This window comes from Zootoca vivipara, chromosome 1 (assembly GCF_963506605.1).
Source record: "Zootoca vivipara chromosome 1, rZooViv1.1, whole genome shotgun sequence".
NCBI classification, from domain to species: Eukaryota; Metazoa; Chordata; class Lepidosauria; order Squamata; family Lacertidae; genus Zootoca; species Zootoca vivipara.
The window spans coordinates 31,812,715-31,840,646 of record NC_083276.1 but is presented as its reverse complement, the minus strand read 5'-3'; the positions used below and the strand labels follow the sequence as shown (position 1 = coordinate 31,840,646).

The following is a 27,932-nucleotide window of genomic DNA, read 5'->3' as shown; positions in this document are numbered from 1 at the left end:
GAGATATACTTGTGACGCGTAGCTCCACAACATGAAGACCCACAACACACACACACAAAAAAATATTGGACATCATGTCAAAATTCAAAATTACAGCATCAAATCTGTTTTCAAGTTTTCTTCCCCAAAATATTTACTGCATGGATTTTATTACACACACACACACACACACACACACACACACACACACACACAAATATAAAATCCATGCAGTAAATATTTTGTGGAAGATTTGATGCTGTAATTTTGAATTTTGATCATGGTGTCCAATTAATGAATGAAGCTGTCTCTGGAGTCCTCTGTTAAATCTTCTTAATGTTATGATTTGTCTCTTCACTTAAAAATGTGTGTGGCTTTTAAATATTACCAGCCTTACATTCTTGAGCATGCAGATAGTCCACTGAAGGCTAGCAGGCTAATTCCTGGAGATGGCACCAAGTTTTAGCCGATGAGTAATGTGTTGTACATAGGGTACATCACATCAAAACTAAAGCATTTTCAACTTGATCTGAAATGTGCCACTGTTAGATTTTGAATATGCATACATGATAGTTTTTCCAGTTCTGTCCCAATCGTTCCTGCTATTGAGGCCTGAGGGTGTGCAGAAGGTGCTTCTGACTGTCTGTCCAAACCCTTGCCCTCTGTCTTGACCCTTGTCGATCCTGCAAGTTGTGGGGTGTTGACCGGGGAGGAGCAAGAGGTGGTTAGCACATCTTTATGTGAGGGGGCTGTCCCTTTTGAACTTGTTCTGTTGAAGCTGAGAGGTGCCAGGCTTTTTTTCAGCGGGAAGTGGCCAGAACTGGGAGGCTTATAAATGCACAAAACATGACAACCTTCTGCTGAAAAAAACACTGGCTAACAGTTTACTTGATTCAGGCATGGCTGGAAGAAGAGTAGGACTTTGTTTTAAAAGACCAGGCCTTAGTTTAAAAAAAACCCAGTGCAATGCTTAAGTCTGACTCACTGAGGGCCAAGAGACCAAAGTCCAACTTACTCAAACACTAGCAGGAAAATAATGTTTTCGAGAGCTACTTTATTGTGGTAACAAAGTGGCTGAGATGCAAACCTAGAAGCTTCTGGCTCACATCTTGCTTCTGCTAGGAATTTAGTAGACGGCCTTAAGTAATTTATGGTCTCCCAGTCCTCCTGTGTACAAGTTGGAAATGACATCCCTTGCAGGGTTGTTGTAACAATTACAAAGATAATATTTGCAAAGCACCCTAAAATCATAGAATCATAGAGTTGGAAGAGACCACAAGGGCCCTCCAGTCCAACCCCCTGCCAAGCAGGAAACACCATCAAAGCATTCTTGACATATGCCTGTCAAGCCTCTGCTAAAAGACCTCCAAAGAAGGCTGGTTATAGTTCATAATATAAAATTTTGAATTCAGTATTTGTTGTTTATGAGATGAACATATGGGACCCAACCAACAGCCCACCTTTGACTGCACAGGTCCCTGAGGAGAGAATATTTTATTACCATTAATGCATATCACTTGTATGTCAAAATGGCTTCTAAGTGGTTTATGACTATAAAATCAATCTGTGATTAAAATGCACAATAGCGTCAAAACATCCTCAATTAAAATTTATAGCAATTAAAACAATTTTGAAACAGTAAAAACAATAAAATCATGAGTTCCATTCAGGTGAATGCTTGCCTAAACAGCTGCATTTTCAGAAGCTGGTGCAATGTCGACACTGATGAGACCTCTTGAATTTCAGCAGAGATGGCTTTTCACAACCGTGATGCCACCCATGAAGAAGCCCACCTCCATGTTACAAGCTGATAATCATCAAACATTGGCAAAACTTACTGCGTTTCATTAGCTGATCTTGGTACCCTTAGTGGGTAGTGAAGAGGAAGGTGGTTTTTTCAGGGAGCCTGGTCCAGAGTTATTTAGGCTTTGTAGACAAAGTAGCAGAACCTTAACATTGTCTCAGTAGCTAATAGGCAGCTAGTGCAGATCCCTGGCATATGTGCCCAATAAGGAGCAACACTCACCATCCAGCCCGTGGCATTCTGCACTAGCTGCAGCCTCCAGAACAGCCCAACAAAGAGCATGTTACAGTAGTCCAGGTGTGTGGTTACCAGTGCATGTGTCACAGTGGCCAAGTTTCCCTGTCCATGAAAGGGTGTGATTGATGCACCAACCAAAGCTGATGCCTCTTTGCCGCAGACACCCCCTGGGCCTCCATGGGCAAAGATGGGCAGAGCAACAGATGTAACTCTTCCATTTGTACTGTAAGAGAAGCCATGGATTTCTACAGACATATCTCTCCATCCAGGCAATTGGAAAGCATTAGAACAGTTCAAGCACACACTCCAGCATTTAGGAGGGGATGGTGGTATGGCCTTGGAAAAGGAGATGAGGCCATTATATGCCTTTCTAAAGGCCCCCAGTTAATCCTACCTCTTTTTCTTTGTCTGGTCCACAGTGTGCACCTTTTTCTCTTTACCACCATAAACCATAAGTTCCCCCACCCTTATCGGGTCTGTTTGCCAGACCCTCCAAGTGTCCCTATTTTCCAGGGATGTCCCTGCTTTGGTTTCTGATTTGATCCTGGAATGTCCCAGCTTTCCTTAGGATATCCCTATTTTCATTGGAGAAATGTTGGAGGGTATAGAGCAGGCACAGGCAAGCTCGGCCCTCCAGATGATTTGGGACTACAACTCCCATCATCCCTAGCTAACAGGACCAGTGGTCAGGGATGATGGGAGTTGTAGTCCCAAAACATCTGGAGGGCCGAGTTTGTCTATGCCTGGTATGGAGTTTTCCCACCCCCGTCTGAAGGGAATCCTTTATAAGGAAGTTTTTAAAAATGTTTAATGTTATGTTTTTATATATATGTTGGAAGCTGCCCAGAGTAGCTGGGGCAACCCAGTAAGATTATGGAATAGGATGTCCCTATTTTCATCATAGAGATGTTGGAGAATATAGTTTCCACTCCCTTATCTCAGTTCTGTCCTTTCCTTCCTTCATTTTCTTCTTTCTGCTGCTCCTCACTTCCCCAGCTCTGGCATTTCATTGCTATGTTCAGTGGTGGGACCTTTCACTCTAATGAATCTGTTCAGTCTTTCATAATACAGTAGTAGAACCTGATGCTATCCAATGATCGGAGCTTAAGGGTAGACAAAACGGAGGCACAATCAGCCCCAGAGTATTATGTTTTGGAGGCTTGTTCTGGTAGCTGAATGCCGCTTCAGTAAAAACCACCTTAAAAATTTCTGTAGCTGGCTCAACACATGCAATAGGGCAGGGTGTTCCAGGTAAACACCGTCAGGCAGCCAGTTTGTTCATATTTGTTGTTTTATTAAAGTCCTTGGCCGATGACCATGTTGCCATTAAGAAAATATATTGTCTATGCTAAAAGTCAGATAATCGCTACTGTTTTTATAAAAAAAATATATCAGGCAAATAACCCTTAACAATAATTTAACTGTTTGTTCTTCATTTGCCTTTTGCTGAGACCTTCAGCAGTCTATCATGAACCTCAGAAGCAGAAAGGAGTTAAAGGACAATATTCCCCACAAATTTTGAACAGGCAGAAAACCAGGGTGGAGAGACCATACCACACACAAAAAATAAGGTTATCTGATTTTGCTGAGTAGCACAGAGTAATTTACAGTGTGGAATTCGGGTGGGGGGTGTTGATTCCAAACACCCAGCTTGGGAATCATTCATAAACTGCACAGTTCTGGTGAGCTTAAGAGAAAGTAGTATCTGACATATATACAACTGCTAAATATGCACTTAAAAGCAGCACCATAATGCTTTAAGTGCCAAGCATTTATAAAACTATAGCCTGGCTGCATCTGTGTTTAATAAACAACTAACATTATTGTTTGTGCAAATATTATAAAATAGAGGGCAGCACCACAAAGAATTGCCACAAATAATTCATCTTGTGTTTATGGTTTACTAAATGGTCAGGAGCTGATGGTCTAAATACCAGGAAACATTTTTCAGAGTTGCCTTAATCTGTATTCTGCGTGTATATTCCATATTCCAGTTCTTTTGAAATGCTCCTTTAAACCCCCCTGCAAATTTCTACCGTTGTGTCACTCTTCCTTTTTGTCTTTCAATGGGGATTTAAAACTTAGGTGAAATATGACACACATTACTTTAAATGAAGCGAGAAAAGTTATGATTGTTGTGGTAGTAAACAAGCAACAGTTTGGGCTTGGAGGAGAGAACAATACAGTTACACACCAGAAATAAAGATTATTTGCATTGGTAATTCCGTATTATCTTAAAAGTGCTCCTTTTTATCTTTCACTGATCAGTAGAGGGAAATATCTACCATTTCATTTAAGCTCAATCGACAGACTTTTTTTTAGATGCCATTTATTTTTTCTCTCTCTTGCATGTCATCCATTAAAGATTAGCTGTGGAAGGTTGGAGCATGGAGAGATTATGAATGACAGAACAACTCCTGTGGAATAATAATCAGTTTTTGATATTTAATGCTGTTTGACTTTTGCAGACACATTTCTTATTAACCTTTGATACAAAGAGAAATCCAGGTTCCTGATATCTCATGGAGAAGATGAATTTGAGATCCTCTTCCAATTAAACTGAAATAAGGCCAATATTGGGCTTTAGCCAAAAGATCTCAACAGTTCCCAACCCTTGTGTTTATAAATCTAAATATGTGTGACATTCTATTTTTAAAAGTATGTAACGAACATAGTTTTACTAATAATTGAGTCGTAAAATTATTCTTTCTATATACAGTATGTATCTAGCCTTAGTTTTGTTGTAAGATTCATATGTTATGCAAATTCATTTCCTAAACCTTTCATCTGATGGTTTCTTGATAAAGGCAAAGACTTTTAATGCACCATAGGTGTGGTTTAGTTCCACTAAAATCAATCAGAGTTTTGCCATAGACTTCCATAATCTTGCTCAACTCATAGCATTAAGAAATTTGAAACAAGGCAGTGGTTTTGCTTCTCAAGAATGCTGGTAATTCATATGAAGAATGCGTGAGGTGGGGAGGCCTATTTGTTTTTACTTTTCAGTGTAAAATCATATTCTGTAAATATGGGTACATTTGTAAAATAAGCTTGTGTCACAGATGCCAGATAGCATGTTCTGAAGCTATAGAATAATTTCAATGACTGAAAGTGCAATCATATACAGTACGCCACCTAGGAATAAACCTCATTGAACTCAGTGGGACTTACTTCTGAGTAGACACATTTAAGATTACACAGCTGGTCATCAATATGCTATATGTATGAATTATTCAATATAGTTGTTAATTGTGTATGTTCTTGCTAGGAAAATGCCCTTCTGTAGACTCAGAAGTATCCCAGTATCTCCTTTGAGAGACTACTTTATTGATGAGAGACATTCATCTGCATACAAGTCAAAATCCCTGAATTTTTGCTATTTAGCTACCGGTAAGCAAGGCTTTTTGGGATTGCAGCTGCCAGACAGTAGTGTAGATTCTGAAAAGTCATAGTCACCACTGCAAAAATTATTATTTTGAAAGGAGGAAGGTGGTTTTCGGACTGGTTTCAGTAGGAAACTATAAATGCAGTGGAGAGAAACGTATACGTATTCTCATTTGCATGCCTTCTCTTTCATTTTCTTTCTGCGTAGCTGAGTAAACAGGAATGCCACAGTGCAGTGTCTCTTTGCTTGCTTATTGCTAAACAGTTCAGGTTCTTTGGTAGTAAAATCAGTACATTTACAGCACCCAAAATTTAGGAGCTGTTGAGTACCGCAAACTAAATACATACAACAAACACACGGCAACAAGGGTGTCAGTGCATTCTATCTGTGTTTGCACACATTGCTTTATCTACCAAGTCACATTTATATGTAAATGACCTTAAGTCTGTAATTCCTAGTACTGACCTGTCAAAAACTGTTCTACTTCTATTTTATTCATGCATCTCGCCAATGCTTCTACATTTCAGTTATCCTAATGACGTCAGAACAACATAATAAAAAATGTATCGTGACTTGGGACTATTTCCATTCATTTTAACAGGACCACAATCTGGCCCTTAGAAAATTTTCTGGGATTATCAGTGTTTTGCAATATGTTACGTGCACAGTCTGATTGGTACCATATTGTAACGACCTGTAAATATATACACAAATTTCTATATGGGCACGGAGAGGATCCAAAGTTGCAACAATTGCTAAACTCCAAAATAAAACCTCACCAAAGAAATTTCATGTTTTAGGTCTCTTACGTCTTCCCCTTCCCAAACAATTTTCCTTACTCCTTTTTATTATTATTATTTTACTCCTTTCCTGGAGATTATTAACAAAAAAAAAATGATTATAAGTAGATTTACCATTAATCAACGAAGAAAGAAAAGCAAGCAACCCATTACAGGAATCTCAGATTCAAAGGATGGCATGACAGAACAAGCTTTATCTCTCTCCCCCACCACCACCTCCTCCCCGTCCTTTTAAAATGAGAACAAAAATGGAAAATGTTATTTGTTCTCCATTTTCCACTCCCATGACATATTAACTCTATATAGGCCTGTATAATCTAAAAATATCTTTCAGATTAGAAAAGCTTTATCTTTACTAGAGATGTCCTCAACATAAAAAGTACCCTTTCGTCCCTTCTATTGACCTTTTTGGGTAGAAGACATCTGTGCATATCCATTAGAAGTCCTGTGATCATTCCTTCACCAGCTCTAAGGAAAATCCTAGGTCACCCAGAGTTCAACAGCCCCTAATCCTGAATACTAAATCCAAAATCACAAAACTACTCACAACAGTCTCCTCATTATTGCAGCAAATTTCTTTCTTTCTTTCTTTCTTTCTTTCTTTCTTTCTTTCTTTTAACTTACTGACGATACCTAAGCAACGATTGCAATCAGAACTACTAAGAAAACTTAGAAAATGTACACACTAGAAGGGGGGGTAGAAATGTGGGAGGGAGCTGCTTCTAAAGATGTTGACATTTTATGTGCCTTTTTTGTTATTTTTTTTATTTTTCTTGCAGAAAGGAGAAATTGTAGGTGGTATTCTCATTTTGCAAAAAAAAAAAAGGATTTAATGGATTTTTTGCAAGAAATAATCTGCAACAATTAAGTCGCAGTGTGGTGTAGTACGGAGTTAAGAGTTCTGTGCATTATATTTACTTGTAGACCTTAGCTGTTGGCTGTTTTAAGTCCTAAAAAAAATCCAAACCGTACGAGTTTTGCAAGTGTTTTTTTTTAATATCCCCTTTTTTCTGTCGTCAGTTCAGTTTCTATATTTATCCAGATGACCCCGAAGAAATCAGCAAACAGACATCTTTTCTGGGAAATGCCCCCCCCCCTCTTCCTCTCACCCATCTCCTCTCCAAGGTTCTGTTGTTTGGAGAATCATGAACCAATGTTTATACTAGCATGATTTCTAACACCCTCTCTTGCTACTACTGTATTTTAAAGGTAGCTAAAAAGTGTGGCCGAAAGGTTTGCCAACCGAATCAGGTTTAACTAAGAAAATATGTACACTGCTTTGACTCAGTAAACTCATACTCCGAATGGTTCAGCTTCTTCATATTTGCTCTATCCTATATTAGAAAACAATTAGCTTACTAAACAAATTTGAGCATTTGGGGGAAAAGATCTACTTTGAGTCTCTCTCATTTGACTAAGAATTACAGGGTATTTGATAAGCTTGTTTAAAAATGGACATATCCAAATATTATCGTAAACACCCAATGATTTGTTTTACCTGCAATATAAGTATTTTACTTAGTTGGCTTACATAGTAGCTAATAATATTTGTTAATGTAATTTAACTGCTGTGAACCTTTACTGAACAAATATTGAAATTTATACAAGTCAAAGAATGAGGATCTCTAATGACTTTTGTAAAGACTTCCGTTTAATAGTTAAAAGAGAAAAGTTTATATGACATAGCCAATGTAATTAACAGCAGGTTTTACATTTAATAAAAAGAAAGAAGCATATGTATTTGCCTTATTCATTCCAGCATAATTTGCATTACAGTTATGGGTATTTAATGAGCAAATTCCAGCTAAAATGCTATGTTGATTTTCTAAGTGAACTTTGAAATGGCTATGTACCTTACAGAAACTGCCTGTTTACAGTTATTATCTATCCCAAAACTACAAGTCTGTTAGACTTGATGGATTTGGGACAATTATATTTCTGGAGGGGGAAATCATTTTTGTAGACTGGGTATTAAGTTTGCCTCCGTTATTCCAGGTGTAAGATGCAAATGCTGATATAGTAATCTTGTTACAAATAACCTAAAATACATTTTAATAATTTGGAAATTTATGTTTCTATCATTTATGAAGCAAAATGCACTCGTGTTGATTTGTTTGAACTGCTGAGTTGTAGTCACGCTCAATACTTACATTGAAATCAATGGGCTTAAGCGTGCTTAACTTTGGCCAATTCCTTATCTCCCTCCCTTCACTTTGCATATCATTAGCCCCTGACATTGAAAGCACGTTGACTTCAATAAGCTTCACATTTCAATTAAAATGTCGTTTTTTAGAAAGAAAAAGAAAAAACTTAAACATACTAGGCTTGGCTGAAATATTGTTGCCAAGGTAAACCTTGGTGTTCCAGGAAATAATAAAGGTGACTTTGGAACAAGAGTCCTAAAAGTCCTTGCCAGTAGTTCCACTGAAGTACTATATCCTACCCAGAAATCTTCATAGCAGGTCACTTTCTTTTCCTTCCAGAGTTCTCTGTCGGACAAGTCGGAAGCAGGTTACCTATTAGACTGCATCACCCCATCAGCTGCACTGCCCCAATGCACCTGTGGAGCGCGCTCGGATTAGAAAGCGGGATTTTAATGTAGCAGCTGCAGCCTCCCTGGAGCAGCCAAAATTAGACAGGTGCCTAGAGTCATGATGTTTAGGCACTTACTGAAAACCCTTTTGTCTAAGAAATCTTTACCGGAGGTGTAACCTAGTCATTTAATTGCAAACCTGCAGAAATGGTTTTAAAGGGTTGGATTCAACTAATGGGACCCACAAGCAGAAATCCGCACAAGGACTTCTGTTAGCGCAGTGGGGCCTTCCCCACCCCTCCCTCCCCTCACGTGCCCCTTGCACCCCCTTAAACTGGCTCTGGGCAGGGTTGAGATTTTACAGTTTTGGGAGTTTGCTGAAGTGATTTAATTTTTCTAGAGGTTGTGCTTCTGTGCTTTATTTTTATATTGTGCACTGCTTCAGCAACGCCATGCCATGGAGTGGTTTATTAATGCATTAAATGAATGAAATCAATGAAAATGATGCCGGCTTTTATCGAAAGTTCGCAATGCCCGTGATTTAAAGAAACTGATTCACATGTACAAAAGGTTTGCTGCGGTAGCTCCATTGAAACTGTGATCTTTGTGATCACTTCTTGTGAGATTGTTAGCCGCTTTGAGACTCCTTCGGGTAGTGATAAAGCGGGATATCAAATCCAAACTCCTCCTCCTCCTCTTCAGTAAGCTATCCTGCCCCATTTGGTGCTCCGAGCTGTGAACAGGTTTCTTAACACTGAAGTCCATACTTCTATTTATCTGATACTTAACTTAAATCAGCATCTCTGTAATGTAAAACCAGGTTTTAGATTTTGCTTGGTCTCCAGTGCATGGACTCAAACAGCTTGCCCCTCTTCTCAGTGATACTCTTTTTAATATACTCACTGCTTCCCTCTGCCTAGGCTTAACATATCTAATTTATTTTTGCCTACCCTTTTATGAATTGACTTCTGGACCCTTTATCTCAGTGACTCTCCAGCTTGTCAAAGTCCTTGAACTTAGTGCTCCAAAGTGAATAAAGTATTCTGTGTGTGGTCTTACCAGTGCTGAGTGGCATGGCAACATTAGTTTTGCGTCTTAACCCATAGCGCTTGCATTGAGGGAACTTATTTATCTGTTACATTTTGCATTCCATCTTTCTCCAATGAGATCACAATGGCAGGTGTTTTCTTACCACCATATTTGTATGAGATAGGTTAGTTAGGCAGATAGTGATTAGTGACCTGCATGGATTTTAAATTGTATCTCTCCTCCCAAGTCCTTTGCTTTTATCCATTGTCCCAGGTTGGTTCAAGAATCAGGTTGACAGTGTAATGCTGCAACACAAACAAACCTTGCTCAGAAATCAGGAGAAACTGCTTGGATAATGTTTGGAGAAGAAAAATAGTCTAGCGTGCTTTTAGGACGTACAGATTTGTTAAATAAAATGATATTACAGGCGCGCACACCCATTTACATGTGTTCAATATGTGTGCGACTACACCAAACCCGGAAGTGACCTGAAAATGCCACAAAAGGGGGTGGAGCAGGGGTTTTTTTTTGCAGGATTTTCCAATGGTGTTTCAAATATACCTGATTTCACTGACATGCACGATGCCTTGGAACATAACCCACACATAAATGGGGGGGTTGCCTGTATACATTTGCATTAAATAAAAGCAATCAATCAATCATTTTTCAATCATTTTCCACCTTTCCAAAATTAAAATCAAAGCGGCTTATGGCATATAAAATAATTGCATAACTACAAACATAACAGAAGTAGTCATAAACAATAAACAAAACATCCAGAAGTACACAAGCAAATTGAACAATTGCCCCATAAACCATAAGCTCCACAATAAAGATGCAAAAAATGAACAACAACCCCTCCACAACAAAATCCCCTAAACAGACCCCAACCCAGTAGTCTGTTCAGCAGCCTCAGCTTCTGCAGCTGGAGTCAGCCAGGGCCCTGCCCTCCCAGCCAAGATGGTTGCAGCCAATAGAAGTCTATTAATGATATTGTATGACTTTTTAGTGGTAAATGTTTGGTGAGGGTGCAAATGTTTCGGTAGATATTAACCCATAACCTAAATCATTCCATTACTCTGTTAACTTTTGGATTTTTCTTTTTTCAAAGAAACACCTTTGCCCTTCCTGCCACATATAAAAGCCACTCTTGAAGCTAAATGCCAATCTAAGCTGGGATGCGTGGACACCGCCATTGAGAAGCAGGTCCACATCTATTTCACACATCTCCTCAAAGCCCATATAGCATGGGTAGGCAAACTAAGTCCCGAGGGCCAGATCCGGCCCAAATGCCTTCTAAATCTGGCCCGCGGATGGTCCGGTAACCAGCATGTTTTTACTTGAGTAGAATGTGTCCTTTTATTTAAAATGCATCTCTGGGTTATTTGTGGGGCCTGCGTGGTGTTTTTACATGAGTAGAATGTGTGATTTTATTTAAAATGCATCTCTGGGTTGTTTGTGGGGCATAGGAATTCATTCATTATTAATTTTTTTCCAAAATATAGTCCGGCTCCCCACAAGGTCTTAGGGACAGTGGACTGGCCCCCTGCTGAAAATGTTTGCTGACACCTGCCATATAGCATTATACCAGCATAGTTACTGTTCACACCTCCAAAATCAGCCAATAGAAGTGCAACAGGAGTAGAGAAATTTAGTGCAACGAGCTCACAGAAGGCATCTTCTTTTTCCAGTTGTTACCAGAAATAAGTGACGGGGTGGAGAGAGTGGTGTTGGTAGCAGCGGCTTGTCTCGTTTGACAGCAAGGACGCAGCATGTGCTTAAAAAATTAAATGCACTTCTTTTTCTTCTTTTTTAAATAAATTTTTATTGATTTTACATAATAAAGAAAAAACATACACATACACAACGTATTATCCACCTTCTTCTACCCCCCCCTCCACGAGCCCCCTCCTGCCACGAGGGAGTCCCCTGAAAAGTGGGCAGTCGAAGGTGGTCCACTTTATAATTGGGTTTGTCCCCACCCCACTCTCCCTCCCCCCAGAACCACCTCCTGCCACCAAGAGACTCTAGGATGACAAGGAGAGATGCAGGCGAGTGTCCACCCAACCATCTATCTAAAAATACATTATTAATTTTACATAATAACTAAAAACAAATAACTAAACTACAATACAAAAACAAATAAAATAGAATACAAATTAAATGCACTTCATTTGGGTGTCTCAGTCCTCTAGACAGGCCTACAGCAATGATCTCCAGCCTTTTCAGACCTGGGACACACTGTTAACTCAAACATATATTTGGGAACCCATATCTTAATTTTTTTAAAAATTATATATATAAAGCCCTTGGCAACTTGAGACCAGTTTACCTATGAAACCGCCTTATCCCGTGTCTGCCCTCTCAACCCCTTTGATCTGAAAAACTGGCATTGCTACAGGTGCCATATCCTAGCCCTTCCACATTTGTAAGAAATTGATATTTAATGTGGCAGCACCTACATTTTACAACTCCCTGCCTGTTGACATAAGGCAGGCAGCTTCACTGTATTCTTTTTGCCGCCTGCCAGAAACACTTTTTGTTTGCCTGCCCAGGTGTGTAGAATGTCGGCGTGTATTTTAATCTGATTTTTCTTCATTGTGCATTTTAATTAATTTATTTTTTGTTGAATGTTTTAAACAGTTGCTTTTGACTCTTTTCGCTGGTGATGTTATTGTTTCATTCGCTTGGAGGCTTTTTGCAGTCAAGCAGCGTACAAACTTTTATGAAATGAAATGAAATAAAGGTATTTGTATGGTTGGTAGTGCTACTGCTTCAACTCGCCTTAGATCAGACAGATGAAGGCCAGTAGCCTAGACTCTCTGAATTATGTCCACGTTAGTAAAATTAATTTGGGGGGGGGGATTTGTCCAGACTAACGTTTGGGAATTTATGGAAATCCGTTGTGGGTCAGAAAGGCACCCCCTTCCCTGTTGAACATCTTGCACCAACTGAATACTTTGATTTTATTTTAGCAAGCATTTTCACTGAATTCTGATCCCATAGTTTTAACTTACTTTTATCTTGCTTTATTGAGTTACTTATACACTGCTTAGAGACAGATGTAATTAAAAGGTGTATGACTTGTAGAAGGAAGGAAGGAAGGAAGGAAGGAAGGAAGGAAGGAAGGAAGGAAGGAAGGAAAGAAAGAAAGAAAGAAAGAAAGAAAGAAAGAAAGAAAGAAAGAAAGAAAGAAAGAAAGAAAGAAAGATTAGGCACCAGATTTAGCCAGTGCTTTTTTTCTGGGGGGACGCAGGGGTACATATACCCCTAAACATTTTGTGAATGAGGGGCAGTATTTCAATATGAGTAGGAAAATGAGAGTACCTACCCCTAAACTTTTTTTTTAAGAAAAAAATCACTGGATTTAGCTGTGTGGAGTGAAAAGCCATTAGTCTGGACAATTACAAGCTTGCTCTAAATTAGTGAAAAATTCACCTTGCTTTCAGTATGTTCAAGGAATCATAGGACACACACACACAAACAAAAAGGTAAAACCTGCATGTTTGTTTCTGTCCTACTTACATGTTTAAAACTCTTGCTTTATTGTAGCTCTAGTAGAAGAGATTCATTGTGCACAGCGAGAGCGCGATGAGGCTGTTATGGCTAGGCTGAAGATTCCCAACGAAGAGAGAGAAGATGCATGTAAACGAATGAAACTCTTGGAACAATCTTTTGAAACGTACGTAATTGGCTGCCATATGTAAAACTTACTGCTACTTGATCAAATGTATTGGGCCAGAACTCTGCTGGATCTGACTCCTTTTTTCCACATGACAAACATGCATGTTTGAATGCACTGTTTTTCACTCTCCCCATCCCCCATCTCCTTCTTCAGCCTCTTATTCTTGGCCACTGCAGGTCTTGTCAGCCTTGGAAGCAAAGATTGTTGACTTACTACAGCTATAGTCTTCTACCTTATTACTAGCCCACCAAGTCTTCATTAGTGCTATATACTGTACTTTTCCATGTATAAGACTAGTGTTGTTGTTTTTTACTTTAAAATAAGGTTAAAAATCTGGGGGCATCTTATACACAGTAGTGCATATGCCCATTTTCTAAATTTGGGTTCCCCAAAAGTAGGACGCCTCTTATACATGGGGGCGTCTTATACATGGGAAAATACGGTATATCTCAGGCATAGGCAAACTCGGCCCTCCAGATGTTTTTTGAGACTACAATTCCCATCATCCCTGACCACTGGACCTGCTAGCTAGGGATGATGGGAGTTGTAGTCCCAAAACATCTGGAGGGTCGAGTTTGCCTATGCCTGGTATAGCTGTTCCCTGATACAAACTAGGGAGAAATTCAGCATCACGCGAAGGTAATAATTCAGTCAAGGCAAGCATTTTGGCTAACAAGACAGAACGACACCCACACCCACCCCGCATGCTGTACTGGGCAGTCTCCTGACCTTCCCCCCCCACACACACATAATATCAGGGCGGGGAGGGGGGTAGGCCGCATTGCACAAGAAGAAACCTCTGAGTTGTTAGTTGCATCCCACCCTGAATCCTGTATCTGGGAGACAGGCAACTGGGTTGCCGGTTTCTTGGCAACCATATGACAAGTTTCCTAGATTAGTGAGGTAGCAGCTCAGAGGGCTTCATGGGGGTTGGGGGAGGAGCAGCTTGTGAAGTGCCCCACTGTCTCTCTTAAAAGTTGGGTGTTCCTGTTGTTAGCGCATCAACGAGAGTTTTATTTTTTGCTACACTGGGAGATAGTCTTGGCTTTATTTGTCGCAGTTTTAATTATTGATTTCAGGTCACAGTTTTGCTCCCGTGACAGAAAACAAGGTGAATCGCCATGGATATAGAGGGAAAAGTCCAGTATTGATTTTATTCAGCAATAAATCAAGGAAGTGTGACATTTCATGCAAGGGTCCAGGGCTTGGACTACAAGGCTGTCGGTCTGAAGTTTCCCTATATAGAAAATCAATCAAACCTTTAAGGCCAGTAGATGATTTTCTTCAGGAAAAGGCAAAACCCACCTGCTTATTAAGTAGTAGTAATCAAAGCATGTATTCCCCCTTCTCCCTGCACCTTCTGCATTGCAAAAGCATTTCTTATGTTACTTTAAAATAGAATTATTTCTATGGACCATACCCAACTGATTCATGCTTCAAAAATTCACTGCTACCGATGAACTTAAGGGCCTAACTTACGTCAATTTATTTCAGTGGGTTTACTCAGTGTATGACTTAGTTGGATATGATGCTCTGTGCTTGTTTTGTTCTACTGCACAAACAAAATGCAAAAGATGGAGCTGTTGCTGGTAGTACATCAGTATTGTTCCTGTTAGTGGTTATACCAGGCATCCCCAAACTGCGTCCCTCCAGATGTTTTGGACTACAATTCCCATCATCCCTGACCACTGGTCCTGTTAGCTAGGAATCATGGGAGTTTTAGGCCAAAACATCCGGAGGGCCGCAGTTTGGGGATGCCTGGGTTATACAATCACAGCTTTGTATTGGCTCCTGCTGTAATTTCTGCTACCATGTTTCTCCAAAAATAAGACACCGTCTTATATTTATTTTTCCTTAAAAAAAAACACATGGTGGCTTATTTTCAGGGGATGTCTTTTTCTTTTATTACGTATGGTAATAAAAGGTTAAACTGCCTACAAGGTTAAACTGCCTATCACTATAGCTTAATTTTTGGGTATGGCTTATTTTCGGAGTATGGCTTATTTTCGGGGTATGGCTTATTTTCGGAGAAATGCGGTAAATGTGTTCCAGATCCAAAGTCAATCAAAAATTGAATGGGAAATATGAAAAGTTAGGAACTCAAATTCACCTTTCCAGCAGCCTTTGAAACGGTGTCCAGAAACATGCTTGTCAAAGTTGCCCATGTAGCTATACTTATTATTGTCCAAACAGCAGCCAGCCAGCCAGTGAGCCAGCCTTTCTTGATTCCTCACCCCTCCCCTGCTAACAGGAGCCCATATCATTCAGATATCCTCTACAGAGGCAGATAAAGGGGCAAACTGCAAACTTTTTGTACATTGGCTTTTTTCTTTTCTTTTCTTTAACTTTCCTGGTAACACATGTAAATTGATTTTTAGGGGTTATTTATATTTATCCCTCTCTTTTTTAAAAAAAGTGGGTTCATTACATTGAGTGAAAAGCTGGTTCAATCAAATTAACAATTTGGAGAGAGAGAGAGAGTGAGTCAGAAAGTCTTGTATAACCTGCTTAACTGTGTTATGACTGAATTCCAGCATTTGTCTTATTAAAATGGGGTGGGATCCAGTTAGTGCAAACTCATTAGCTTTCTGTCTGCAGCTATGCAGAATGGTCTTGACAGAGCTGTAAAGCTACTAACAACATTTTTTTTGTAAAAGTGGGGCTGTTCAAGAATTGATGGATGGAGACCTTTAATGGCTTAGCTTTACACACACATTTCAGCTGGGCTGAAAGAGTTTTTAAAATAAAGTTCTTTCTTATTTTCTGACCCGCTGAGTAGCAGAAAACATAGTAAGACAACGTCATCCTCCTTTCCATCGCTTTGGGCTGCAATCCTACACAAACCTACTTGGAAGTAAGTGCCATTAAAGGCAGTGAGACTTACTTCCAAGTAAATATGTTTAGGATTGGAGTGCTGGTGTTTGCTTTCTTTTATTATTATTTTTTGGGGGTGCATTAAGCAAAATTAAAATATATAAATTTCTGGTGAAAGTTGTGGGCCCAGAAATAAATAAATAAATAAGAGCACCTGTGCTCCTGTCGCTGGGGAACTTTCTTCATCTAAGCACATATGAACAATTGATCCTTGTAGTCATATATAGCAGTAAACATTAATAACTTAACATTCTGAAGTCAGTACCTGAAGATATGGAGTATTATTGAAAGATGGAATCGAGCCGGTGGCACTTTAATATGTTCCATGTCATGGTTGACTCTAAAGACTAGTAGAATGAAATTACTTGAGGTTCTAAAGATTTAAAAAGTGAACTCATTTTGCTGCACTAAGGAAATGCTACTGATCAGGCTTTCTGTGTCCCTTTTTCCTAGGCTAGAAAATATTAACCCTGAAGAAAATGACATGGTAAGCCATTCTCTGAGGAGATTTCTTGATGTCAGTCTTATATCTTAGAGGCTTAAGTTCAATTGAGTGGGTTTCAGGAACTAAGATGTGGGGGGGAAGAAGAATTGACACACTAATAATGTACATCTTTGCTGCAGTATGAAAATTCAATAACTTCACTCAGTCAATTTACAATTCACATGTGCCTATTAATTAAAACCCCATATTAAATAAAATATATTAAAACTTCATGTCTGACTAACATAAAATGCTGTTGGTAGACATTACAGGAATTACTGAACAGAATAAACAATGCAGACACCGGGATGGCGATATGGAGGAGTGGAGCTGAAATTGTCGATCGAATATACAGGACCCAGGAACGGAAAAAGAAAATAATAGCTGAAGAAATGAATGCAGTGATAGAAGAGCGAGACGCTGCATTGGCTCAAGTAAGTCCACATTATTTTATAAAAGGATTTGTCGGGAGATACCCACTCACCCCCTTCTCTTCACGGCCGGGAAAAATGGAATTGCTTTCCTGTTTTAAGGTTTTAACTTCTTAAGAGAAAACTTCCTTGTGCTGAAAACCACCCAAGGAAATTATTGTTGTCACACTGTAGTGAAATAAGAATAATATAAAAAGGAGACGTCCTATTCTTTTCTAAGCCACTGTTCAGAATAATAACGCATGAGATAATTAGAGAAAGGCGGTAAGAACAGAAACCTTGATCACACAGGAGGCTAAGATTAAAATCCAAGATGGGAAGTTGAGGTGGGAAATTTAATGGGATAAAATGACATTCAACACAGAAAAGTGTAAAGAAATACAGACCGAGATGAAGGGGACTTAAAAAAACACAACTGTATGTGTAAAAACGAATGTATAAATACATTACATGAAGAAGGAGCTTAGGTTCAAGTGCTGTTGGGAGAGACTTGGGTTTTAGAGGAGATCATGGTATAAATGTGAATCAGCAAGGTTCACATTTGTATTGTGAACCACTCCCCCCCCCCCCAGTGTTGCTTTACTGAAGAATGGGGCCTATTTGCCTGCGATTCCCTCCATTCCAGTGTGAAATGGGATGTAAGGGCACTCATCATGGATGCATCATGAATATTTCACATTAATTTTATGAAGCATAGAGGTGAATAGGTTTGTCACAGGATCCTATGGGGCAGTGGCGCCGGGATATTGCTAGACTTGGATTCAGAGCAACTATTCCACAATGAGAAAGGCTTCCATTTACGGAAGAACTGGCGGTGATTCATCAGAGGCTCACAGACGTGGGAGGGGAGACGGTTTTCATTGATTTCACCAACCGCTTCCTATGCAACTTCCCATGTTGTTTTGAGAGGGTTCTCTGACTTTCAAGGATCAGGTTTACAGGGCACATGGGGGTGCAGGAGAAAAGAGAAGAGACAAACAGTGCCTACATTCTTTGAGTAGAACGCCACACACAGGATCTCTAGATCCAATGCTCTGTTTGCAGGATATTCTCAGTTGGTGGTGCTGGGCTTGGCTATTCCAGAAATTGCCCACAAGGAAGAGGGACTATGGTGTGCAACAGCTGGCCAGGCCAAGCCAAGCCAAGCCCTCCTGAAGTACATCATCTTGCAATCTGATTGGAGGGAAATGACGTGATTGAACCACTGAGGCTTGCACTGGTGAATTGGCGCGGGAAGGAGGATGCACTGAGAAAGAAGGATTGGCCACACTGGAACAGGACAAGTGCATATGAGAATCACAGAGGATGATAGCTATGATCCGCAAAGCCCCGAGGAGGAGAGTTGCGGGCAGAGAAAGGACTACACGCAATTGGTGAGAAGTTTCTTCTCTGAAATGAGGCATCTACAGTGGTACCTCTACTTACGAATAACTCTACTTACAAATGTTTCTACTTACGAATGGAGCGCCGTCCGCCATCTTGGATGTGGTTTAGGTAGGATTTTTTCTACTTAAGAATTTTTAGATAGGGTTGCTTCTACTTACGATTTTTTCTCCCAATGCATTCCTATGGGATTCGACTTACCAATTTTTTCGACTTACAAATGTGCGTTCGGAACGCATTAAATTCGTAAGTAGAGGTACCACTGTACTAAAGCCTAGTAGTTTGGTGCCTGTGGCATCTACAAAAACTATCAGTAAATATCTCATCAGAAATCCACAGGACAAAGGCTCCCACTGAAGGAAGTGGGTGGAAGCAATGTTCTGCTTCTGCAATTCCCCCAACCTCCCAATGATACGGATGGGGTCCCCCAAGGGGGGGGGTCTGGAAAGAATAGAACAAAATTATTCTCTCTGAGAACCTAAAGTCATCTGTTGTAAGTCATAGACAGTCATTCAAGGTAGAGAAAAATAAGTACTTCATAAAATGCCTAATTAACTTACAGGACTCATTACCGCAGGATGTGATGGGTATTAGTCTTTATCAGCTGTATTGGGGACTGTTTTTGATTGTTACGTGATGGAACCCTCATGTTCAGAGATAGTGACTGCATTTGGACATACACAAAGCTACGGTTTGATGAACTTTGAACAAGCCTGTCCTCCTCCTTGGCTTATGTACTTCTCGCCAGGAAGAAGAGTTCTGAAACTTTTGCATCCACCTTTTTAAGTTAACTGATTTGTCAAGACTTCCAACCCTAACAAATTGTGGATAACATTAACAATGGTTAGTTTCCAGCCAACTAGTTTAAAATAATGGGTTTTGGGGTTTTTTTAAGCTGGCTTATTTATGTTAAGTGTAGTTAATGTTAACTAGAGTTCTGGGTCTAGATGAAATTCCAGGCTGTGATTAATTAAAAATGGAAGGAAAATATTTTCAACTCGTCTTCCCGGTTATTCATGCCTTACTAAACCATAGTATAACATGATTTCTGAATACAGCCAGTATAGTCTGATAGTTAGGTGGGGGTAACCTTAGTCTTCATATCTTGCATGTAAGCTTTCAGAGATATTTGGCTGGCCACTGAGTGGATAAAGAATATTGACTTTGGTCTCATCCAGTATCTGGCTTGGATCCAAAGAACCTACGTTGCACTCTGTGAGTGGAAGATACTTCTGCTCATTGAGTAGGTGGGGAGATGCTGTTAAACTTGGTTGTAGCCTCTGCAAGGAGCACCTGATGAGGGTCAGGTATACCTTTGCAGGGACAGATATGTGGGAGAAAACCAGCAATATCCATTCATGTATCTCTGGATTCAAGATTATATTCTTGTGTTGTTTTGAATTCTGTGAAAACTTACTGATACTGTGATCCACATTTTCGCTTACTGATTGAAAATGAAATGTGTTAGTAGTTGCTTTCTGTTCCTCTAGTCTACTTCACCCATCAGAATATACTTATAACTTAAATTGCAGAATGATTTGCCTCTGGGAAATGCAGTAGAATCTTTTGTTTTGAACTGCTTTTTACACGCTGTATTTTTTAATACAGACCACTAAAAGTAAGAGAGAAGATGACCACCCAAGAAGAGGGGATTGCTATATTTGGTTGGTGACAGCTTTGGTTTGTTCAGCCTTTCTGGTCACAATATGCTTTCCAACAAGATGTACCTGACTACTGGGTCTTAAGCAACTTAGACTCTCAACTGTGGATGTGAATTGTGAATCTCTTTTGAGCCGAAAGACACAGTCCGAAATATTAAATACAGTCTTAATAGTAAAGGCCATTAATCCGGAGGCATTTTCTTGGCACTGTTTTCCTGGCACCTGATTTGTACATTTGTCAGTATAGCACACTGGAAGTTTCAAGGAGATAGTGCAGGCCATAAATGCCTTTTTTATCTTAAGTATACTGCACTCCAAATATTTGATCCCAAGCAGTACTGTTCTACCTGATACGCATTACACTTAAGTGCAATGCATTTTTATGGACTTCTCGGTGGTAGCAGTGCCTGCCGGTGATAACTTTTATTGCATCAGACCTGTCAGAATTTCACTATTAGATTGTTTATCTGTATCTCTTCCCTGCACACACACCATTTATTCTCTTTAGAGAGTGTGCTGTATAATAACTTTTAGCTACTTTGCATTAATGCTGTCTCACAACTGACCTGCAAAGTGAATAAAAAGAAGGATTCTCATCTTGACATAAGGAAAGGATTAAGCAGTCGCTGATCCTTCATTGTGCTAACATTGAGATGAATGGTTGTGAACTGGCTGAGTCATTGGTGGATCTGCGGAAAAATATTTCTGTTCTTGGTTTGGGTTTTTGTTTTGTTTTCATTTGGGAACTGAGTTTACAAAATAATGCTTCTCCACTCACACTGCACAAGAAATAAGGTTTAGCAAGAATTCATGAGACTGAACCAAAGTTGAATCCCATCTATACTGTTTGGTTGTTGTTGTTTTTTAAAAAAGATAAATAGGCGACCATTCCCTGTGAAAGCATAAGCATGGTGGAGGTTTAGAGAAGGTTGGATTATGGAAGCTATGTGGAAGCCTCTTCTAGTTATAAGCATAAGTATCTGATTTAGGGTCAGATTGGATGGTGCTTTTTTTCATATCCATCCCATATAGCTGGTGGCGTATGAGAGTCTGACAACCCTGCCATCTCAGGATGCTTGTCGCAGTTCATTCCTGGACTTTACTTGAAATATCGGCCACGCAGAATGAGACTCTCTGAGTTGGATTTTATGCACATAGGTCCTATAAACTCTTGAATAGTTTTCTCACTTGTGCATCTGATGACAGTGGAGGTGGGGCCAGTACCCTAGTAAGGTTGGTAGGCAAGGTGTGTTCTTTCTTCCTACCATGAGTAAGGGATAGATGCAGGCACAGGTGTAGCCCAGTCCAGCCTGTAATCTGGAGATAGGTAATGCACAAGCTGAAAACCTGCAATGAGTGTCATGTTCCTACACAGTGCAGCATGTTTAAATAGAAGTGCATTTTATTATTCAATAGTTTCTTGACCCCTGGTAGCTCTTCATGGGTTATTCAGCTATAACCCCACCCTTCCCTTATTTGGAAACCAGCTGCACTTACTGTTTTCTTGCATGTACTGGATCAGTCCTATTGAGTGATTTACCCTGACCAGGAAATGGCTATTGAGTCACTTAGTATAGGTTAAAGCAGGCATCCCCAAACTGCGGCCCTCCAGATGTTTTGGCCTACAACTCCCATGATCCCTAGCTAACAGGACCAGTGGTCGGGGAAGATGGGAATTGTAGTCCAAAACATCTGGAGGGCCGAAGTTTGGGGATGCCTGGGTTAAAGCTATTACAGTACAAGTTTGTACTGGAACCTGTAGCCATGGTGGCCTACTGTGGATCAAAGGATATATAACAGAGGCTACCTCCATGTGGCTACTATTCGCGCCTTCTGCTCAGTTCTAGCCCCCGTGTAACCTTGGAAGTAATGCAGCTTTAACATTAGTTTGGGTTCAGCAGGCAATGAAATTAATAGTTGCTGTATAGTAATACAACTTGTGTGTCTTCTGTGAGCAAACAGTTATACTTTACTGTCTGTATTTGAACTAGCCTTTCAGGTATAGTATGGCATCACATTGTTATATAATGCAGTTAAGTTTTTAATTAACCTATAATAAACATGTGGCTGTGCATTTAAGGGTTTTTAATTAGATTTTCCTTCAAACTTCACTCTGCTTGTGTTTTCTTGATGGAATGGTTAGTGAAAATTCTGACAGAGTCCCAGGTATATGTGAGCACATTGTCTTAACAGAGCGATAGGCATTATCCTCACTGGGTTGAATGGTACATGTGTGTATAATCTGAGATCATTCACTAGATTGCTGAGCAAATATGCAAACTACTTTTTCTCTGTGCGAAAACAAATAAAATGGTATAAACTCAAATATTTGATACTACTTTTCGTATGTATTTTCAAGTGAATAAAAAACAAACAACTAAAGCATAACTAAACATTGACAGCAGTCTTTCTTCTAACTCTTGGCCCCTTCAGAGAGGAAAACCCACCAACCATTTACTCTCATTTTCCAAGATTATATTTGTTAGCCAAGAGATAGGGATTTAAAAAAAACACAACTCTTCTCTTTGCAGATAAAACGGTTTGTGCATGAATGGGGGACAGAGCCTTCATTCAGACATCATACTAAACCATGGTTTATTATGCCAGGTTGTGTCTAGACAAAATCACAGTTCAGCATTGCCTGAACCCTAAACTAGAATAGAAAAAAATAGAAATATTTTATTGTCACTGTACCACTTGTTTACAGTGAGATTAAACGAGTCCCCCCCCCAATCTCTCAGTCCTTGTTACACTCTGTGTGCTGTCGTACGACCACCAACCCCGAACATCAGCTGCAATGTTGCTGTCTTCCATTCAGCAGCCTCATGACCCACAGGTAGAAACTGTTCTTTAACATGTTGGTGCATCTTATCATGCTTCTATATCTCCTGCCCAAGGAGCAGGAGATTAAAGGGGTGCTGGCTAGGGTATGAGTCATCCCTGAGAATGTTCCTCGCTCTTCTGAGGCAACGGTCTCCCGCGATGACATCTAGCGGACTCAGGGGACAGCCCATGATATCGTGTGCTGTCTTCACCACCCTCCGTAGGGACTCTCTGTCCATGGCTGTCAAACCAGCATAACACACCGTAATGCAGTATGAGAGAACACTTTCTATCGTGGACCGATAGAAGGAAATCATCAGTTGCTGTCCAACCTTGTCCTTTCGCAAGACCCTAAGGCAGGGGTGTCAAACTCAAATTCATCGGGGGCCGCATCAGCAGTTTGGTCACCCTCAAAGGGCCAGTTGTATCTGTAGGACTATGTGTCCACTCTTTATTATCATAAATTATTGTCACTGCATTCAATTATTACTGTTTTTTGTAATAATGTAAGTAATAACTAACATAGTCAGAATAATGGCAAGTAGATATTCAAATGTACAATTATTGTACAATTTATTGAAAAATGATTTTTGGTAACTGCACTGGGTGGTGGAGGCTTGCTAGGGTTTCATGCAGGAGCTTTGCAGAGCTACTGGTACCTGGAGATGCTGGGGTCCTTCTGCATGCAGGACAGATGTTCTGCCAGTGAGCCACCACCCTTCACCAAAGGGACTAGCTGAGGTTGACTCACTGGAGCTGTTCTCCTGGTTCCAGGGTTTAAGGGCCAGAAGTATAAAGCAGCATCCTATGTTTCTGAGGAGAGGGAGAGGGAGGGGAGGGGAGGGAGGAAGGAAGGAAGGAAAGAGGGAGTGGGAGGGAGAGAGGAAGGAAGGAAAGAGGGGAGAGAAAGAATGAGGGAGAGGAAGAAAGATGGGAAGGACGGAAGGAAGAAAGGAAGGAAGTAAGGAAGAAAGAAAGAAAGAAAGAAAGAAAAGAGGGAGCAGGAGGGAGAGAGGAAGGAAAGAGGGGAGAGAAAGAAGAGTAGGAAAGAAGGAAGGGAATAAAGAAGGAAAGAAAAAGAAAGAGGGAGAGAAGACAGAGATAAAGAAGGAAGGAAGGAGAGGGAAAGAAAGAATAAGAACGAGAGAAAGGAAGAAAGAAAGGGAAGGGGGGGGTCGCCGCCTTGATTCAGCGCCAGAAAAGAGCGCGAAGGGACCCAGGGGCAAAAAGCATTTCCCGTGCAGCGTGAGGCAGCGGGTGTCCGTTTTAGGAGACGTGCGTAAAGCCTCAGAGTTGCACGTTCGTGAGGCTGACCCGCTGCTGAGCTCACGTTCATGAGGCTGAGCCGCGGCAGGAGGAGGAGGAGGAGAGGCAAGAGGAGGAGAAGGCAGCGGCTTGCCGGGTCAGTGCCCGGCAGCGCCATACGGAGAGTCCCGAGCCTCTGGGACGCAGCAGTGCTCTGTAGCACTTTGAATCCTCCTCTTCCTCCACGCGGCGCTGCTGGGTGCTTTGTCTGTGCTTCAGCAGCAGCAGCAGCAGCAGCAGCAGCAGCCGTTTCCAGGCGCCGAGCCGTGGCAGGAGGAGGAGGATTCAAAGTGCTACAGAGCACTGCTGCGTCGCAGAGGCTCGGGACTCTCCATGCGGCGCTGCTGGGCGCTGACCTGGCAAGCTGCCTCCTCCTTCTCCTGCTGCGGCTCGGGGTGCTCCACGCAGCGCTGCTCCAGCCGCCTTTCTACCCCCCCAGGCCCCAGCTGTTTGTCGGCGCTTTGTCGGAGCGGCACTTCAGCAGCAAGGTCCCGCTGCAGGGTCCCGCTGGCTGGGGTGCTCGGCGGGCCACATGACGAGGTCTGGCGGGCCGGATTTGGCCCCCGGGCCTTGTGTTTGACACCCGTGCCCTAAGGAAATGAAGTCTCTGTTGGGCCTTCCTAACTACCTGGGCTGTATTGACCTTCCAAGTTAGGTCTTCACTAACATGGACTCCCTGGTATTTAAAGGAAGAGAATCTCCCCCCCCCCCAGGTATACAACGGGGCTAGATACCCTCTCTTCCTCCGAAAGCCCAACACCATCTCCAGCAGCTAATTTTAACCATGGTTTGTTTGAATCAAACCAGCTTTATAGTCCACACTTTGAAGTTGGCTTGAGTCAAACAAATCAAACCATAGTTAAGATTAAGCACAATTTGTTGGGTCTGGGTAATACAAGGAGCTATGATTGATCAAAATGGAGGCAAAAGCATTTGAACATTTGCAACCACACAGGGAGTGTCCAAACCTAGGGGAAGGCCAGGTTCCTTCCCATCATCACAAACCGTTATTGGACATGACATTTGAACACATGTATCCCTCCCAGATTTGTAATGAATATACTTTGTCGGTGGCTCTGTTCAGCAGGTTTGGGTGTGTAGGTGCACGAATGTGGAAGTCTTTGTATGGAAATGTCCACAACTTTCCATTAACATATTTCCCTTTTGTTGAGCAGTGGAGTCTGAGCATTTCGGCTCTAATTAAATGTTAACGTTAACAGCTTGGGTTCTTAATAAAAGTATTGCCAGTAGTGGGCAGTATGATGAAATATCTCAGAGCTACTGCTGGACCTTTGCCATTCACACCTTCTGGACAGGAATGTTTAGCATGAGAGAGGCTTGGCAGCCGAAACTAGGTAACTGAGGAAGGGACAGTGAGTTTTCTCTGATATGTTTGGGGGCAGGGAAGTAGCTATTTTTAAGTTGCAAGAGGGGCTTTGAACGCTGGGTCTGATTTCTGTACTCTCTGCCTTTTATAGCTGTAATTATGGGTACAGTCTCACAAGAGGGCCAGGGATGTAGAATTCGTTGCTGTTGAAGAGAGAGAAAAGGGAATCATTTTATGGCCAGTGTGGCACTGTCTGTTTAATACTCGGCACTGAAGCAATAACGTAATTGGCAAGCAAACCTGGTTTTCCGGCTCTGAATAGTTTGATCACATCCTGCTCTGCAGGAACATGCTTATGACTGTTCATGAACAAAATTGGCACGCGCCCAATTGCTCATCTGAAACGAGCCAAAGGCCGTTTCTTCTGTTCGTGGCACCACTTGGCACAGGGCTTGCTGCTGTTCAATCGCCGGGAGCACAAAGATTTAGAAGCAGCACACTTGACTGCCCATCTTTATTGATTCCAGCTAGTCGTTGATAGCCAGTAAGCATCAATGGGTCTGCTTTAGAGCAGCCTTTTCTGCACTTTAGTTTACCAAACGGAAGCACTGAAGTCACTCTCTCCTTTTCCCCCCTTTTCTTTTGCAATGCAGAAAGCATTCAAGCATTCTTGCCACAGGCGAGCAAACATTTCTCATGTAAGAACTACACCTGTGAGGTGCAGCAAGGTGATTTTCTTTCTTTTAAAAAAAGTTGCTAGATGCAAAAGGGTAAAAGAAAAAGAAAAATAGTTTGCTTCATCTGGATTTAGGAATCTGTGTGCCCCACAATGCTGCATTACTGTTCTCTGAAATGATTTTTTTTTTAAATGAAACATCAGCCTTGTATTGTTAAAACTGAACATTTGAAAGGGTATTCTTGGGAGCCAGCACATTGTGGTGGTCAGAGCAGGAATAGCCAACGAGGTGCCCTTCAGATGTTGCAGACTACAATTTCCATAGTCCTGTGCCGTAATGTCCGTGCCTCAGGTTGATTGTGGTTGAGGTCTGCAACATACTGAGCGTATGATATTGGCTACCCCTGCATGAGAGTTTCAGGCTACAGCTGCAGAGATCAGTCTTCAAATCCCCACTCAGCCATGAAGTCCTCTGGAGTACATGAGAAGAGCCTGCTGGATCAGGCCAATGGCCCTTCTAGGCCAGCATCCTGTTCTTACCATGGCCAACCAGATGCCTTTGGGAAACCTTTGATTAACCTTCGGACAGTCCCTGTGTTTCAAACCAACTTAGCTGACATAGTCCATGATGGATCCAATATAACCTAGAGGAGTTGGATTCTTGCCGGTTCCTGTCTCCCGTCCATGACCTAGACAAAATTGCAGCATCAGTGTTTCTTGCAAGAAAATGTGCAGAATAATGTGCTGAGCAACATTGTTGTTGTTGTTGCTGATTTGTATCCCATAGATCTCAGGGCGGTTCACAACATAAAATTACAATATCAAAACCACAAAATACATAAATTGTATACTATGTTTATTATCTTATGAACCTATATCTAACTTACTTATAGCACTGCGATTGTGTTGTTGTTTAGTCGTTTAGTCGTGTCCGACTCTTCGTGACCCCATGGACCAGAGCACGCCAGGCACTCCTGTCTTGCACTGCCTCCCGCAGTTTGGTCAAACTCATGTTCGTAGCTTTGAGAACACTGTCCAACCATCTCGTCCTCTGTCGTCCCCTTCTCCTAGTGCCCTCAATCTTTCCCAACATCAGGGTCTTTTCCAGGGAGTCTTCTCTTCTCATGAGGTGGCCAAAGTATTGGAGCCTCAGCTTCACGATCTGTCCTTCCAGGGAGCACTCAGGGCTGAGCACTGCGATTAGACCAATGAAATACAGTATTGATATCAATAGTACTGAAATAAAAGTATTTATTAGAAGAATTTGAACACAAATAAAACAGGATGGACTAATCATGCTCAGGGTGTGACTTCTTGGCTCAAACAGAATTACAGTACCCTGGTTTGGGCGGATGTGTGTGTTGTGTGTGTCTGTGAACGTTCTACCCTAGGATCTTAACTGAAGTAATTCAGATTATATTCTATAAAGTCATTCCATCATACTGTAGCCTTAAAACTTTCTTTGCAAACTATGTGCATCGAATGACCAGTTATACTTTTTCTGAAGATGAAAGAA

General features: G+C 41.1%; 1 protein-coding gene across 1 annotated transcript in view; it reads left to right on the top strand.

The window, feature by feature from the left end:
• MIPOL1 (mirror-image polydactyly 1) overlaps positions 1–27,932 on the top strand; it is a 165,563-nt gene that overhangs the window by 21,959 nt on the left and 115,672 nt on the right. The window contains exons 6-8 of the mRNA XM_035109093.2: positions 13,320–13,449; positions 16,780–16,813; positions 17,074–17,244. Of these exons, the coding sequence (XP_034964984.1) occupies positions 13,320–13,449; positions 16,780–16,813; positions 17,074–17,244 (335 nt within the window). The remainder of the gene's footprint in view (positions 1–13,319; positions 13,450–16,779; positions 16,814–17,073; positions 17,245–27,932) is intronic.